This window comes from Leptodactylus fuscus, chromosome 5 (genome assembly GCF_031893055.1).
Source record: "Leptodactylus fuscus isolate aLepFus1 chromosome 5, aLepFus1.hap2, whole genome shotgun sequence".
In the NCBI taxonomy this organism is placed as follows: domain Eukaryota; kingdom Metazoa; phylum Chordata; class Amphibia; order Anura; family Leptodactylidae; genus Leptodactylus; species Leptodactylus fuscus.
In genome coordinates this window covers 207,143,662-207,161,231 of record NC_134269.1, presented here as the reverse complement: position 1 = coordinate 207,161,231, position 17,570 = coordinate 207,143,662, and the positions used below count along the sequence as shown (strand labels likewise).

Sequence of the window (17,570 nt, the reverse complement as noted above, 5' to 3'; positions counted from 1 at the left end):
ACGGTCGGGCTGGATTCTTCTTGAAGTCTTCTCCCGGCACAGGGTCCCTGCGTCTTCTTCCGGGTGGAATTCACTCTGCCTAGGCATCCGGCCTAGGCAGAGCCGACTGCGTATGCACGGGCATGCACGCGCATACACGCGCATGCGCAGTCGGCTCTGCTCAGGTGTCGGGCCTGGACAGAGCCGATTGCGCATGCGCGGTTATGCGCGTGCATGCCCACGCATGCGCAGTCGGCTCTGCCTAGGCCGGATGCCTAGGCAGAGTGAATTCCACCCGGAAGAAGACGTGGGGACGCAGCGCAGAGAAGACCTCGGAAAGGTAAGAGAAGAACCAGCGTTGATGGGCAAAATGTATAGCATTCTGCCAATCAACGCTGGTTCTGCATCAAACCTTAAACTTCGAACAGCTAGTAGTGTTCGATCGAGTACGAGTATTCCGAATACCATAGTATTCGAGAGAACACCTACTCGATCGAACACTACTCGCTCATCTCTACCCATGATGGTTCTGCAGGAACGAGACTGAAGGTTCACAGAACAGCGTAACTCATAGTCTTTACTTGAGGTAGAGTTAAGCAGCATCCAATTTCTGGAGGTCCAATATCACAAGAGGCTGACGGACGGTACACTCTGTTTACGGTCCACTTCTCCATTGTTGGGGCAGTCTTCACAAGATGAGCAAATAACAAACTGGATTGGACCCGAATATTCTAAATTGTTCAGTTTTAGATGAAACTGAACAATTTGGGATTCAGCTAACTAAAATGGCCGTCGCGAATAGATGATAGCAGGACCACCGCTGCTATTGATCAGCGGTGGCCCTGCTATAACGGAAGAGTTCAAGAGCGGCAATGGTTCTCCTGTGATAGCAGGACCACCTAAAGAGCTGTGGGACCACTGCTGGCAATAGCGGTGGCAGATTCACTATGATTTTTTTCAGCCACTGCCACCATTTTTTTTTTTACTATTTCTGAACCGTGACATCATAATGTCATAGCACAAGGATAGATGATAGGACCACTGCTGCTATTATCAGCGATGGTCCTGCTATCAAAGAAGAACCACTGCTGCTATCGAATTCAATAACGGCAGCAGATCCCCTGTGATTGTCCCACTGGAGCACCAGGTTTCTAGTAGCCCTGAGGGTGATCTACAGCCAATTTAAAGGGGTTGTCCCATCACAAGGATCCTATCTATACTGCTGGTTAATGTGGATGTAAGACTTTTCCTAAATACACTGCTTCAGCAAAACTGCTTTGTTTGTCCACTATCTTACTTTATTCAATTCTTTGTGGCCACAGCCCTGACTTAGCTGCTCATGAGTCAAGTGATGTATCTGCTGCTCTCAGGGGAAGGGAGGAGGGGCTAAGTGCAGGGAGCCAGCCTGTGTATCTAACTATTCCTGTGTCTGCACCACATGACCTAGTTCCCTGCTCTCAGATAGGGGAGAGGAGCTGCTTTCATTTCTTCTGTTCTCCCAGTTATCAGGCTAGCTAATTCAGTTGTGTTCATTATGGCAGAGACAGGCAGTCTCTGTATGTAACACAGAATGGAGTTGCTGCTGCCTGTACTTCATAGTCCAATATGGGTGGGCGGAGCTACACGCTAATTTGGGGGCGGGGCTAAACGGCAGGTTGCACATGAAACCCCGCCCACCAAATGATGCAAGAAACCAGGAAGAAAGAAGATTTTACAGCAGTAAAGACTGATGAGTATGTGAGGTGGGAATACCCCTTTAAGGTATGATTCATGCTAAATTTGTTTGACCCGAAACAAATCAAGGACCCAAACTGGCTGTATCGGACATAAAATGAGTCCTGAGGGGTTTGCCCATCTCTAGCAGGGATTACTCCCATCTCTTGATCTAGCTGGATCTCTAATTTATCTTAGGCTCTAGTTTAGTCTCTCCTGACAGTCCTCACTTCCTCCTACTCCAGAAAGGAAGAGAAGACTCTCTATCTCCTCCCTTTCCCAGAACTTTCTCTGTTTGGGTTGTACCATCTCTTAGCACCCATTCTGCAGTGGTTCAGCCCATTAAGGGCACAGATTCCATAACGTATATATAATAGTGCAAAACAAGTCCTCAAAGACTTCCTGATCTACTACATGAAATCCCGAGACCTCTACTCTGGAGGAAATGTCTCCTGAGCCTTCTACATGGGGTTCATCCTAACAGATTCTAAGATGGCCGTCCTCATCAACTTTCAAGATAATATATCTAAGTGCTGTTATACTTGTTTATATACTCATTGTCGTCTCTGTCTCCTCTCCAGCAATGGCCTGTCCCAATACCATGGTATATAATCATTGCCACGTGGGATGTGACAAGGAATGTGACAAGACACGTAGCAAAACTATTTGTTACGAGCACCCAACAGAAGGTTGCTTTTGCCCCAACGGACAGGTGATGGTTAATGGGACCTGTGCTTCTGAAAGTGTGTGCAACCAGTGCACAGATGAGTATGGCGACTACCACAAGGTAAAAACATTGAGAATCACTGGTATGTAGGTGTAGAAGATATTGGTTCCATTAATTTCGGCACTGATATGCCTCCACTGTCAGAAGGGCCTTACAGCCTAGAGTCATCTCTGGGCGACAAGGATCCCCCCATACATTCTTCTATAGCCTTGTACTGTCAGGGAGGGCGTTCCTCATCACCCAGTAATGACACTAGGCTGTAAGGCTCTCCCTTTTGACAGTGGAGAGATACTGGTGCCAAAACTCATCGAACCAATATCTTCTACACCCGGGAGCGTACCGGCAAAGCTGTGCTAAATTTTTTATAGTAATAATATACATTATGGTGACCATGTGAATAGTGTTCCTGGAGACTTATCTGTCTCTTTGGCGGGTTTTTGTGTTTTTCATCGTCTTGAGCAAATTTCCAAAAATGTTCAAAATGCCAATGTACGTTGAGACGACAACATTTAGCCCTTTAGGATCAAAACATTTTCTTTTGCGTTCTGATTTTAGCATTTGGAAACCTGGATACCCTTACACAACCCTTGTAGTATCTGTATTTGCCTAGACGATAGGATCACCAACTGCACCTCGAAGCCATGTCCTACAGCCAAGCGTAAGACAAAGTCTACAATAAGTTTTTGAGAAGTTGTGGTTCTAAAGTGAACAATAATGGAATTGACTGTATTTTTATTTTTTAGCGCCCAGTTGTGGACCATGTGAAGTTCCATCGCTGAAACGGAGCTCTGACCAATGCTGCCCGGAGTATGAATGTGGTGGGTACTTTAAGAAAACTGTATACTACTATTTTATGGTAACAGAAAGAGTGTAAGACATCTTCTGACCATTCACATGTGAATTGACTGGATCTTCAGGGCATTACCAAGCTCCCCTACATTGGCTTGGTGATACTTATTTGAGGAGTCCTCTACTTGGTTCTCCAAGAACCTGTTCATGAAGACTATGTGAGTCTTTGTACACCAGCAGCTGATCCGAGGTGTGTGATGTGTCATGATTCCCATGATTGGGTTGGTCAAAACTGCATTTGACAAGTTGACAAGTTGGGGAGACACTTTGACATGGTTGCTCCTCACCTCAGTATTGACCCTATGTATGATAAGATCATGATACAGACCACACATGATGTCCTAGTAGGTCATAAGTAAGTTTAGCAAACAGTTCTACTTTGGACTTGAGGGTTGGACTTGGTGGACCTAAGTCTTCATCCAACCTCATCTACCATCTAACTATGTTTGCATGGACACCATGAGGATGCCCATGTTCGGTCAAAGGGGTTATACGGAGAGGGCAAAGATCTGGCACTGTATATACTGCACCAGATGGGTCAAATTACCAGTATGGAGGCCGGTAACCTGTTGTCCCCATTCCAAGCACTTGGGTACTGGAAGAGTTCGATGTGACCATGCGCTCTTCTTCATCATTAGACTGACCCCAAGTGGGAGAGGCTGGTATAGAATGGGGTCGGTCACATGATGCAGAGTTGGGGTATATAAGACAAAATCATAGAAAGGAGAATTCTGCCTAAATGATAGAAAAACATTCTTAAAAAGAACAATTAACTCTTAATATCCCACCACCTATACTATAGAAGGTGCAGGATGCTGAGGTACGGGTTATGTTTTTGAGGGTCTATAAGATTTCTGCTCATTTTGATTTCCTACGATTCAACCTTTACATTTTTAGCCGTAATCTTGACGATAAGATGTTTTGTCTTGTTCCCTGAGCGCAGCGGGTTAGAAAATATCATGGTTTTGGCAGACTCCAGTACATAAACGTTAATATTCCAGAGGAAAATATTTTTGTCATTAGGACTGACTCAGTGTCTATCTTGTGCGATGGATTCCAAGAATGACACGTCAATAGCTACAGAAAGCCAGATACTAATTCATTTCAGATAAAGCGTCCCAATCTCAGCGATGGCAACGTGTGTGGCTTCTTGATTCTTTCTCAATGTACCTTGAAATCACATTAAAAGCAAAAATGTTCAACTTCTTCCAAACCGGGTCAAGTATACGAAATAGAAACGGGGCAGATTTTCTCTACGGAATGTCTATTCGTAAGAATACAGATGGAATGACTATATGACTGCGGCATCAGACTACGTAGGGTTTGTTTGTACCATGGAAACATATAGAACTGGAGGTATAGACTGTAAAGGTCTTGGCAAAGTTTCAAAAACTTTCATTTTTTTGGTTGCCAAGGTAGACATACCCTTCAAATATTTGCATTTTTGTTGGCCAGAACCTCACTAAAGTGGAGGGGCGTAGCTATAGGGAATGCAGACGTAGCCATCACTACCAGGCCCTGTAGTCTCAGAGGGCCCTCGGCTACAGTATAATAAGACACCAGGGCTAAAGACTAGAGATGAGTGAGTAGTACTCGATCGAGTAGGTATTCGATCGAATACTACGGTATTCGAAATACTCGTACTCCATTGAGTACCACTCACTGTTCGAATGTAAAACTTCGATGCAGAACCAGCATTGATTGGCCGAATGCTATACAGTCGGCCAATCAACGCTGGTTCTTCTCCTACCTTTAGAAGTCTTCTCCGTGCAGCTTCCCCGTGGCGCCTTCCGGCTCTGAATTCACTCTGCCAGGCATCGGGCCTGGGCAGAGCCGACTGCGCATGTCCACTTGTAGTGCGTGCATGCACAGTCGCCTCTGCCCAGGCCCGATGTCTGGCAGAGTAAATTCAGAGCCGGAAGACGCCGCGGGGACGCTGCAAGGAGAAGTCTGCACGGAGGATCCAGCCCAACCGTTACTCGTGGACTTGGTAAGTATAATTTGATCGAACGTTGCCTACCCCTGAAACGAGCATTTTCCCCCCATAGACTATAATAGGATTCGATATTCGATTCGAGTAGTCGAATATTGAGGGGCTACTCGAAACGAATATCGAACCTCGAACATTTTACTGTTCACTCATCTCTATTAAAGACAGCACAAGGTAAGTGAAGGCCCCATTACATATTTGACATTGGGGCTCGGGAGCTTCACCTTCAGCCTTTAGGACTTGAGGTGCCATTCTAAAGATCGGTAGGAGGCCGATATCTGTTTGTGATTAGTATTGTCCTTCTGGGTAATAATCTTCTCCTGTTTCAACTTTTTGTCCTCCAATGGGTTCCAGACTCAATGCTAAGTACTCCAACCTTTTTAAGGGTTTCCATACCACCATGGACTTGGACAATAATGTCCTTTTGATTCCAGTCCATTTGTTTCAACTCCTTATGGTTTTGACTTGTAGACCTTGCCTCTTCTCTACTGCCTACCATAATCTCTACCTGACTTAACTTGACGACTGAACTCCTCCTGCCTCGACTCTTGCTCCATCTGACGGTAATTTCTTCCTTCGTCCCATTGAAGATTATTCACGACCTGGGGGCTCTTTGTGGGAAAGTCAATACATCCAAATGGTAAAGAATTCCCAAATTTAGTGAGTCCGGACAGTGTTGAACTGGCCCACTGGTGTACCAGAGGATCCTTTGTTGGGCCCATGTTCTAACACAATAATGGCCTACAGAAGACAACCAAATGTAAATGGTATCATGGTGTATTTCCGAGGGGTTGTTGGAGGTTGGACCACCAGGATCATCTTGCCTCATCGGTCCAAGGAATGGGTCCAGAGATCATCTGCCAGGCTTTGTTACTCCGTTAGTAAATGTTCTTTGTTGGATGGCCCTCTAAGTACTGAATCCCGGTTCTGCTACCTGCCTTTTCTTGAAGTCTTCTTATTGACAAACTTAATCATTTCGACACCTTCAAGTGTCTGTTTAAGACCTGGGCGAGACTAAACATAGTGGAAAGACCTCGGGGTAAGGTGAGGGCCTGTTCCGTCTCGGAAGGTTACATCCTGTCCGGACAAGTTCACCGTGTTCTCCATTCAGAGATGGTCTCTTCCCACTGGCGTGACATTACCATAGCAATAAACACGGAGAGGGAACACAATATGGTTTTCTTAATTGGAAATTATTTTTTTTTCCTAAAAATTTTTAGTTAATGATTTAAGATTTATTTAATCCCTTATTTGACAAATTTTTGCTTCCTTCCTCTGGAAACGGTTTGTCATGTAAACATGTCGTCTCTTAATCTGCCCATCACCAGTAGGTGTTACGCACGGTCCCCCAGGCTCTGGACCAGATGCCGGGGCTTTGTTGGGGCCTCCTCGGCTTAGACTGCTTTGATCCTTTGTATGTTTTACATTAGATTTACTTGGAATCGAGTATTTCCTTCCTAGGAAACCATTTCACAATAAAATCTGAGAGATTAAGCTGAATGGGATGTATTCATGTCAGCGCACAAGTATGACAGCTGATAAAGCCCATCAGCCTCGCCTACTGACTCCTTCCTTATCTTTGTTTAGAAAACCCCAAATATTTGTTTTTGATGATTTTGTAAGTTTTTCGATTTTTTTTTCTTTCTGGAATGTCTTGATAACGTTGTCTCAAAGTTGATATCAACCCTTAAAGGGATCCTATCATGTAAACTCAATTTTTTCTCGTTTTTTTGAGCCAAAGCCAAGAGTGGCTATAAATGGAATGGAAAATATATAGAAAGCTCTTAAACTTCTAACTTCTGTTCAATCTAGTCCTGGCTAAAAAAAAACACTACAAAATCTGCAACAAAAAAGCTACGTTTCCGCAATGTGGGGTCCCAGCCTAAGAAAGGCTATTTGTCTCCTACCTTTAGGGCCCCTTCACACGGCGAATACGCTCACTGCTTTGGAGCGTGTAAACGTTCCGTAGCAGCGGCGTCTAAAAGCAGATCGCATTGTTTTCTATGGGAGCCGGCAGACGAGCACTCGCCATAGAAATGAATGGGCTGCTTTTTCCATTCATTTCTATGGGGAGCGCACGTATGCCGGCTCCCATAGAAAACAATGGGAACTGCTTTAGACGCCGCTGCTACGGAACGTTTACACGCTCCAAAGCAGTGAGCGTATCCGCCGTGTGAAGGGGCCCTTAGATGTCTTCTCCGGGCCACTGTTCGGTATATAATCTGGTTTTCCTCGGTAGGCAAATGAGTTCTATCGCAGCACTGGGGGTGGGCCCCAGCGCTCAAACAGCACTGGGGGCGTCCCCAATGCTGCGAGAGAATTCTCCAGTGCTGCCTCCATCTTCTTCAGGAATGGGTCTTCTTTGGGTCTTCTTACAATACTGTGTAAGCGGCCAATTTCTTGTGGCCGACAGGCATGCACAGTCGGCTTTGCCCTAGGCCCGAGGCCTAGAAGTTTGAAGCCAACCCCCAGAAGAAGACGCGAAGATGACCTGTTCTTGAAGAAGATGGAGGCAGCGCTGGAGAGTTCTCTCACAGCATTGGGACGCCCCCAGTGCTGTTTGAGCGCTCATTTACATATCGGTGAAAACTGGATTATATACCGAACGGCAGCCTGGAGAAGACATCTAATGGTAGGAGACGAATAGTCTTTCTTAAAGCTATTCCTACATGATAGTAAGAAAATTTTTTGTTTAAATGATAGGATCCCTTTAAAATATAAAATACGTCGGTATTGTAGTGCAAGTAATTTGGGTAGTGATTTAATTTGGGGTCCTACAATCTTGGCTCAACATTTACATTTTGGGATCTTAAACCTGGGATCTCAATTAATTTTGGGTCCAAAAATTTTGGATCTGTATCCATTTTCTGGGGCAAGAATTAGATTTTCGGTCATGGACTGGGGTATAAATTAATTTTGGTCGGAATCTGAGATCTAAATTCATATGGGTGTTCCGATGTCTTGGGTCTGAATTAAGTTTTAGGTGTAATTCTAGGATCTGATTAGTTTTCTTGGGACTGAGTTTATTTTAGGATTAGTCGTCTGGGGTATAAATCTTGGAGGCCACCATCTGCGATCTAAATTTTGTTGTCTAAAGTCTGGGGTCTGAATGAATTTAGCAGGGTCTTAGGTTTGGAATCTGAATTCAATATCGAGGTCTCAGTTCAAAATTAATTTTTGGAGCCTGAAATCTGGAATCTAAAATAATATTTTTGGGCTTAAGTTCTGAGTTAGTTTTTGGGATCTGGGGTTTTAGAGTCTGGATTAGGGTTGAGCCAATCTTGAGATTTCAGGATCGTTTTTGAAATTCGATATTCAATCATTTTCCAGTCGATCCTGATCATGAAATTTGCTCGATTGCCGATCGGGATCCGATCTTTCCCGATCCCGTTCGCCCAACCCTAGTCAATGCTTCTCTATGGGAAAAGTTACTTTTAGGGTTGAGCCGATCTTGAGATTTCAGGATCGTTTTTAAAATCCGATATTCGATCAGCCAATCCTGATTTTTCCCAATCCCGATCGCTCAGCCCTAGTCTGGATCGATTTTGAGGCTCTGAAATCTGGAATAATACTTTGGGGAACTGAATTATTTTGGAGGTCTGATGAAGACGGACATTGGTCATATGTATTACTTGGACATAAGATTTGTATCTTAATTTATTCTTTTCTTTCACTCCAGTTTGTGATAAAAGCTCCTGTGAAATCCCTCCAGTGCCCAACTGCGAGAATGGAATGGAACTAGTACTGACCAACCCGGGAGAGTGCAAACCCGTCTACGAGTGCGGTAGGTTTACAAGGGGTAGTTTTTTTTATTACACTTGTGCTATGGATGGGCTTACACTGACAAAGGGGTTATCCAGGGCTATGATACTAAACTCTACTTCCTCTTCTCAGGAAGTGACATCACTCTGTTGGCGTGACCAATGAACGTGATGTCACTTCCTGAGAAGAGGAAGTGTAGCTCAGGATCATCGATGTGGACAATCCCTTTAGAAACCACTACTGGGGTCCATTGGGCCTCAACAGTCACATAGGACGCACCAATGCAAATATCATGACATCAGTGCACCCAAGCGATTGTTGAGATCCAATCTTTCGGTGAGCATGACATTAGAATTGAGCCGATCTTGAGATTTCAGGATTGATTTTGAAATCCGATTTCTGATCATTTTCCAGCCGATCCCAATATTTGCTCGATTGCCGTTCGGGATCCGATCTTTCCCGATCCCGATCGCTCAACCCTAATTGTATATTATATATACAGTAGGGTTGAGCCGATCTTGAGATTTCAAAATCTGATTTTCGATCATTTTCCAGCCGATCCCGATCGCGAACGTGAAATTTGCCCGATCGCCGATCGGGATCCAATCTTTTCTGATCCCGATCGCTCAACCCTACATGACATCAACCAGTAGACTGGAAAAGGACCCAACGGAGCATTGGACACTGCTAGGGGACCCCTTTCTAGACCCCAATGTATAATAGTGATGCATAGGTGATCCCCAAAAGTTTAAGGATCGGGTCAAGGCCAAAAATTTTGGAAAATCCAATATTGCATCACACATCTCTTGTCTAAACATAATAGCATGGCAGGGAGCCCTCATTCAACCCATGTACGTCCCGATAAGTGGAATAAATGCTACTGTACATTGTATTCCCATCACCATCCTAGAATTCCTCGGCAGATTTACAGTGGGGGAGGGGGTCACATTATCCCGGCTAGGTTTGTAGGTCCGGTCTTTTGTGTAATGTGAAGATCTGACCGGCCATAAATAAAAATGACATGAAATCCGTGTCCCGCTGCTGCTTCCAGAGCTCCTTCTTTCAACACATGACCTTTGGTTTGTATCCGACTCTTTTTTTTTATATCGCGCTGCGAAACTCTTGATCCCTCCGTATTATTACCCAAACTCCGATTCCATACCACCAGCTTGGCCAAGGATTTTCTATACACATTCCAAAGCAGTGAGCTGCCATCGACAGGCAATAACGCCGAGACGGAGGCTTTTCACACGGGAAAGTAGGGGAAACTCCGGAGAGAACCTTAAGCAGGGCACAAGCATATGTTCCTGACTGTGCAGCAGACTGGCTGTCAAATGTGACAGCTGCATCAGTCACACGTATATATTTACACAGATTCCACCCTTTGATTGCCTAAGAATAGAGGCAGCAGAGCTGAGTCGGTCGGGTACAGCAGAGCTGAGTGTGTCCGGTGCAGCAGGGCTGAGCTGACCAGATGTAGCAGAGCTTAGTTTGCCAGATACCGCAGTGATGAGTTTGTCCTTGGCTAGGACTATATCACATAACCTTAAATCATAGTTAACTCTGCTACATCTACTAAGCTTTACTTTCTGGGTTGAATTCTGTTTTGTCACTTACATAGAATATTATTTCTAGAGAGAGCAGAGAAGTGCAGAATAATTGGATAGGACTTCTCCATGAAGTCAGCAGGTGGCGCTGTTTATTCTCCATAACGGATGGTAGTGAACGCCCGGTGCGCGGTGAACACCTCATATACCGAAAAGGATCTCCTGGAAATTACATTTCTATGACTGGACTTGGGATATATAATGGTTATCGCAATGTAGCAGAACTGAGTTTGTCAGATGAAGCAACGACAAAACAACTGCTTTCCCCATAAGATATATAATAACTAGATGATCTAATCTTATATATTAGAGTGTTTTATATAGTATTTTGTATGATTTATGTATAATATCCTATCTATCTATCTCCTATCTATCTATCTATCTATCTATCTATCTATCTCATATCTATCTATCTATCTATCTATCTATCTCCTATCTATCTATCTATCTATCTATCTATCTATCTATCTATCTCATATCTATCTATCTATCTATCTATCTATCTATCTATCTATCTCCTATCTATCTATCTATCTATCTCCTATCTATCTATCTATCTATCTATCTATCTATTATCTATCTATCTATCTATCTATCTATCTATCTATCTCCTATCTATCTATCTATCTATCTATCTATCTATTTATCATCTATCTATCTATCTATCTATCTCATATCTATCTATCTATCTATCTATCTATCTATCTATCTATCTCCTATCTATCTATCTATCTATCTATCTATCTATCTATCTATCTCCTATCTATCTATCTATCTATCTATCTATCTATCTATCTATCTATCTCCTATCTATCTATCTATCTATCTATCTATCTATCTATTATCTATCTATCTATCTATCTATCTCCTATCTATCTATCTATCTATCTATCTATCTATTTATCTCCTATCTATCTATCTATCTATCTATCTATCTATCTATCTATCATCTATCTATCTATCTATCTATCTATCTATCTATCTCCTATCTATCATCTATCTATCTATCTATCTATCTATCTATCTATCTATCTTCTATCTATCTCCTATCTATCTATCTTCTATCTATCTATCTATCTATCTATCTATCTATCTATCTCCTATCTATCTATCTATCTATCTATCTATCTATCTCCCTATCTATCTCCTATCTATCTATCTCCCTATCTATCTCCTATCTATCTATCTATCTATCTATCTATCATCTATCTATCTATCTATCTATCTATCTATTATCTATCTATCTATCTATCTATCTATCTATCTATCTATCTATTATCTATCTATCTATCTATCTATCTCCTATCTATCTATCTATCTATCTATCTATCTATCTATTTATCTCCTATCTATCTATCTATCTATCTATCTATCTCCTATCTATCTATCTATCTATCTATCTATCTTCTATCTATCTCCTATCTATCTATCTATCTATCTATCTATCTTCTATCTATCTCCTATCTATCTATCTATCTATCTATCTATCTATCTCATATCTATCTATCTCCTATCTATCTATCTATCTATCTATCTATCTATCTATCTCCTATCTATCTATCTATCTATCTATCTATCTATCTGTCTATCTATCTATCTTCTATCTATCTCCTATCTATCTATCTATCTATCTATCTCCTATCTATCTATCTATCTATCTATCTATCTATCTATCATCTATCTATCTATCTATCTATCTATCTATCTATCTCCTATCTATCTATCTATCTATCTATCTATCTATCTATCTATCCAATACAATAGAAGTCTATGGAGAGGGGAGGGGGGAGGAAAGGGAAAGCTCCTCAAAGCAGAGAGATAACAATACTATGGAGAGACAGTTCTATTTTACCATACAGCTGGATTATCATGAATTACTGCCCAACCTTGTCATGATAAGAATGACTTCTTTAATACTGTAGATGGCCTCTTATCTCCGTCTCTCTCCTCCCCCCCCCCCCTTTCCATAGACTTCATTGTAAACTGACACTGCTTGTGTACGGAATATGGAGTGAAATCAGTGCAGTAAAGATACTTTAGTATATAATATTTATAGATGCAGGCACTTTTATTTAGTAAAGTATATTTAATATGTTCCCTAAATTGTCCCCTTCACCTGCACTATAGACATGTGACAAAATAAACACAAATTTACTTGCACTTTAAGCCTTACTAACACCCCTTCTTCCCGCTCTGTGACCTCTGTCGTTCTGGTGTAAACCCCTAAACAGGGCATTGCTTTAACTTGGACACCCCTTTAAAGAATCAGGCTGATCAGGATGAGCAGTGCGCCTATAGCAGGCTCCTTCTAAAGTTCTTTATCATCCCTCTGATCAGCTTGCAGAAGGGAGACCTGTCCTTTGTTACGACGCCCCAGCTGCCCACCTTACAAGAGGCTTTCTAAGAAGACCACCCAGTGCTGTGATACCTACGAATGTGTTTGCAGTTGCAACAATTCCACCGACACCTGTCCGTCCGGTTATATATCTTCTATTCAGATCAACGAGTGCGGCTGCACCAGTATCACCTGTGACGCAGATAAGGTGAGAGGACGGACGGACATTGTCTAGTAAAGTATACGTAAAGGGCTACGACATTGAGCTCCACTTACCTTCTCAGGCAGTGGTCACGCGACCATGCCATGAGTGAATGGAGTTGTGCTGCAATTCCAAACATGTCCACGTACAATGTGTGGCGCTGTGCTTGATAAGTAGTGAAGAGGCCGCAGCGATCAGTATCATAGTCACACTACTTCCTATCTATACATCTATGCAAATTGGGTTTCCTCCAGAACAAAGACAACTGTCTCTCTAGCGCCATCTATGTATAGTTATCCGATAAGTCCGTCGATGACCACATAAAGAGTCTAGCGACATGACTAGAGATATCAGCCATACCAGAGACATCCATCCGTAGACATCTATTTTGGGGTTGTTGCTCCTTGCCCGTACAGAGCAGAGTATTGGTTGGCTGGATCACGTTTCAAGACTTATAGGGTAGTGATCTATAGGGGGCACCAGAGAGACAATTTTCTTTCTTCTGGGAGGCAGCTGATTTGCATATAATTCTCAGGGAGTATTATATGTAGTACCCTGTATACCTGCTGGCCGTTGAGCTATAGCTGTATATAATGGACGCAGCCGACACGCAAGGGGTTAAGCAGCCGGCCGCCGGCAAAGTCTGTGTGCCGGCCGCTTCCATTAATTCCTATGGGTGCGTGCTATTCGAAATGGCTCCTCTCTACTAGGGGATACTCCAGTGGGCCCAGGCAATAATGGTCCAGCAGAGGACCCGATTTAGTAGTTCATCTTGGACTGTGGGACTCAAATTCATTGGACTTACCCACCATAATACTAGGGAATACTCCAGTGGTCCAGCAAAGGGCCCAATTTACTGGGGGCTCTTGGAGGGTGGACCTCAGATTCACTTTATCTGGTGTACACTGCATATCTGCATATCTATTTTAATCAAAAATTGCTATTTCTTTGTAAATTATAGGTCTGCTTGCATAAAAATAATGTCTACCATGTCGGGAACTCCTGGGAAGATGGCTGCTTGAGCTGTAAGTGCACCGATTCGATCGACCCTATCACAAACCTTCTCAGTGTGATGTGCGAGAAGAAGCCGTGTAACGAAAACTGCAGTCCTGTAAGTCACAGTCACAATAAATCCATGGACTATTGTCATTTATCACATGGTCATTGATTCCCATCAACTGAAATATGAAATTAACGTACCTATTATCTATTGAGATATGGTGTTTTAGCAATAAAGGGTGTTATCATTCCTTAATGTCCCTATTTAAGTGGCATTGTCCTGCAAATCGAACCTCAGGGGTGGGGCTTATGCAAATGTACCTCTTATATGGGCATTTCAAGGAGATTTTTTTGGCTGGACAGACCGGGGTGGGTACCCACAAAGGTATATTCAAATGTTGGCAGTATACTAAGTAAATGCTGGTATAATGTATCCTCAACAGCTTAGGTTGGTGTGGGTATTTTCATTTCTTTCCAAAAAGTGATCCCAAGTTCAACAGTACCCATATCAAACCCATGGCAATAGACTTGCTCACTAGGGTTGAGCGATCAGGATCAGGAAAGATCAGGTCCCGATCGGCGATCGAGCAAATTTCACGAACGCGATTGGGATCGGGATCGGCTGAAAAATGATCGAAAATCGGATTTTAAAAAACGATCCTGAAGTCTCAAGATTGGCTCAACCACAAAAATGACTTTTCCCATAGAGAAGCATTGACTAGGGTTGAGCGATCGGGATCGGGAAAGATCGGATCCCGATCAGCGATCGAGCAAATGATCAAAAATCAGATTTTAAAAACAATCCTGAAATCTCAAGATCGGTTCAACCCTATTGCTCACCCATTATTTCCTACATCCGCATGCCCAGCTCTCCTGGTGGCCAGTGCTATACTCTCCATTGTTGCCCTTTCTACACCTCTCAATGTTTAATCCAGATATCCTAAACGACCCGTACGTGCCAATGTCTAAGTGCTGAGGATTCTTCACCTTAACTCAGTTCCTGAGCAATACGGTCATTTTGGTTCCCGAATCTGCATACATCTTTGTATACATGTTTGGCCCTGTTCCTTTTGGCAAAGACTGGACCACGTCTTCTTGCCTGTTGCTCATCCTCAACTCTACCTACCTCAGTCCAGGCTCTGTCCAACTACAACCAGTGCCTTAGTACTATACGTTGATGTTTACAACCCATCCGCCATTACAAGACTACTCTTGGGATAAAGCCTTCGGATTTCTGTGGGAAAGTCCATATCCCCTTGGATTTCATTTCCTAGTTGAACCCTTCACAACATCCAGTAGATCCACATCTGCTCTTGTCCTTGTTATATGAGATAACCAACAGGAGGTCCAACTGAACTTGGCCAAGGCCAAGAATTTCTATAATAACCCCTGCCGTGAAGACAAGACTTTCCATCAATCCTAGGAGTAGATAACAGCCAAGAACTTTATTAGATGTTTTCTACTGTAAATCTTGGCCTAGTCATGACCATTTTTCTTCATATTGTTGACTTCATGATCTATCCGGTTGAGGTTGCATCAAGTTACCACGAAGGACACACTTCTAACACTTATTTCAGGTCAAGGAGAGCGAAGTGTGACTTTCCTTTGGTGCCTTGTTAGCGGAAAACTGTCTGACTTGCATTAGGGTGCAAATGAGGTGCCAGGCGGTGGCTAATACTAATGGAGGCACCAGTCTAAACAGAGATAGATCTGCCCTGATTAATTTAGCAGAACGGTTCCGAGAAAACCACCACCACTTTGTCTTCATGGCTGGAGCTCCTTAGAAGAGCTTAGTATAAGCTTCACTTTGGTTTATAATATATTCCAAGGCACTTCTACATCCACAAGTGTGTTGACTTTACAAAGAATGTTTGGGAATATCTATGGGGAACAATGAGTACGCTGTGTTTTATGACTTCTCCTTCGTAAGTGCTTCAAAGCTTTCTTACATTTCGACACTTTCTAATTGAAAAAGCAGCGAAGGCTAGGCGAGGTATTCACCAAATGCATGGCATGGCTTCTTGGGTGGTCGGGGGCAAGTATTATACTCATTATGGTTCCTCGGAAGGGGATACAAGATGTATAATGTTGTCTAGTGCTAAGTAATTTATTGTGCTGTCAAAAGACAACTATAGATGACCCTTTATGGAATCGTCTGCCGGAGTTGTCAAGAATTTATCGTAACCCACCCACTTATGGGATCATGGGTCAAAAATTGTTAACAATGACGGATTATAAAATGCATAAAAGTAGTTTCATGTTTAATATCAGGGCGGTATGAGCCTCAGATGGAGTAGACAATGAGTTTTTTTCTGACATTTTTATGGAGATTCCCGGGTTACAAAAATAGGAAGTTCTGGAGTGGATCCACATAGAAGATGATTATGTTGGTGTATTGGATACAAGTGATTCCAGGTGGAATGATGAGTTAGAATATCTGGGTGAGGGCTACTAAGTTAGGGTCATGAATGGATCAGTTATGTTGAGATCCAACAAGCTTAGCCCTCTCCTTTATAAGTAGGGAAAGTCGGGAAGTCTTCATTCACATTAGATGTTTGGCCAGTGGTTTGACTATTGGCAATGGATGACTTACAAGTATGGAAGGGCGTGATGACAATGCCAGCATTGTTTGTATCTACGTCTCCAAACACCAACTGGGTCTTTTAAGTAAGAGTCAGTACTCAATAAGCCCAGTAGATATTGAGTTGACAAAAATTATAGATCCTCTAGCTAGAGTTGTACGTACGGTAGACTATGTGAGACACCATTTACAAGTGTATTCCTTCTCAACAACCTTCCATGAGAGTTATTACTTGTTCTTTCATGGGGTCAAAAGGTGTTACGATCCTTTGGGAATATTGATCATATGTTCAGTTTAGGTTGAAGGCCACTTTGATCGACCATACAGGGGTAACCTTTAGTGTATTTATACCCCTTCTTTCTAGGAATCCAAATAATGAAAGGAAAGATCTAAAAAATGGTGGTAAAGGAGCATTGTGACCCCTTGGTTCTCCCCTAGTAGATGGGTTTAACATGCCTTTTGACCCTCTTTCAAAGGGGTAAATCCATCATGACCCCTGTCTCAGCACCACAGTGGAAAGGTGGCCATGTTTGTTTGACTCGCTCCATTCCAAGATTTCCTGTTTGTCTATTCTTGGAACCCTAATAGAAGTGATTGGAGAGGCCACATCTTGGCTCGTGAGACCTCAAGATAGATGTAAGAACCGCATCTAGCAGATCACAATGTCCCAAGTAGGAGCACCCTTTAATGGGCCACTATGTAGTTACGGTGGAAGACCTGGGGGAAAGTGGTGAGACAGGAACCCCCTTTCATTGTAGTCATAGGGACTTTCTTTAGTTTAAGCACCATCTTGCTTTCTAGGAACCCATATTATGAAAAATTTACC

At 42.8% G+C, this 17,570-nt stretch overlaps 1 protein-coding gene across 1 annotated transcript in view; it reads left to right on the top strand.

The window, feature by feature from the left end:
- Nucleotides 1–17,570, top strand: part of VWF (von Willebrand factor) — a 93,047-nt gene that overhangs the window by 63,966 nt on the left and 11,511 nt on the right. Inside the window, exons 38-43 of the mRNA XM_075275106.1 lie at nucleotides 2,274–2,479; nucleotides 2,975–3,077; nucleotides 3,163–3,237; nucleotides 8,938–9,042; nucleotides 12,965–13,170; nucleotides 14,126–14,275. Coding sequence (XP_075131207.1) covers nucleotides 2,274–2,479; nucleotides 2,975–3,077; nucleotides 3,163–3,237; nucleotides 8,938–9,042; nucleotides 12,965–13,170; nucleotides 14,126–14,275 — 845 coding nt within the window. The remainder of the gene's footprint in view (nucleotides 1–2,273; nucleotides 2,480–2,974; nucleotides 3,078–3,162; nucleotides 3,238–8,937; nucleotides 9,043–12,964; nucleotides 13,171–14,125; nucleotides 14,276–17,570) is intronic.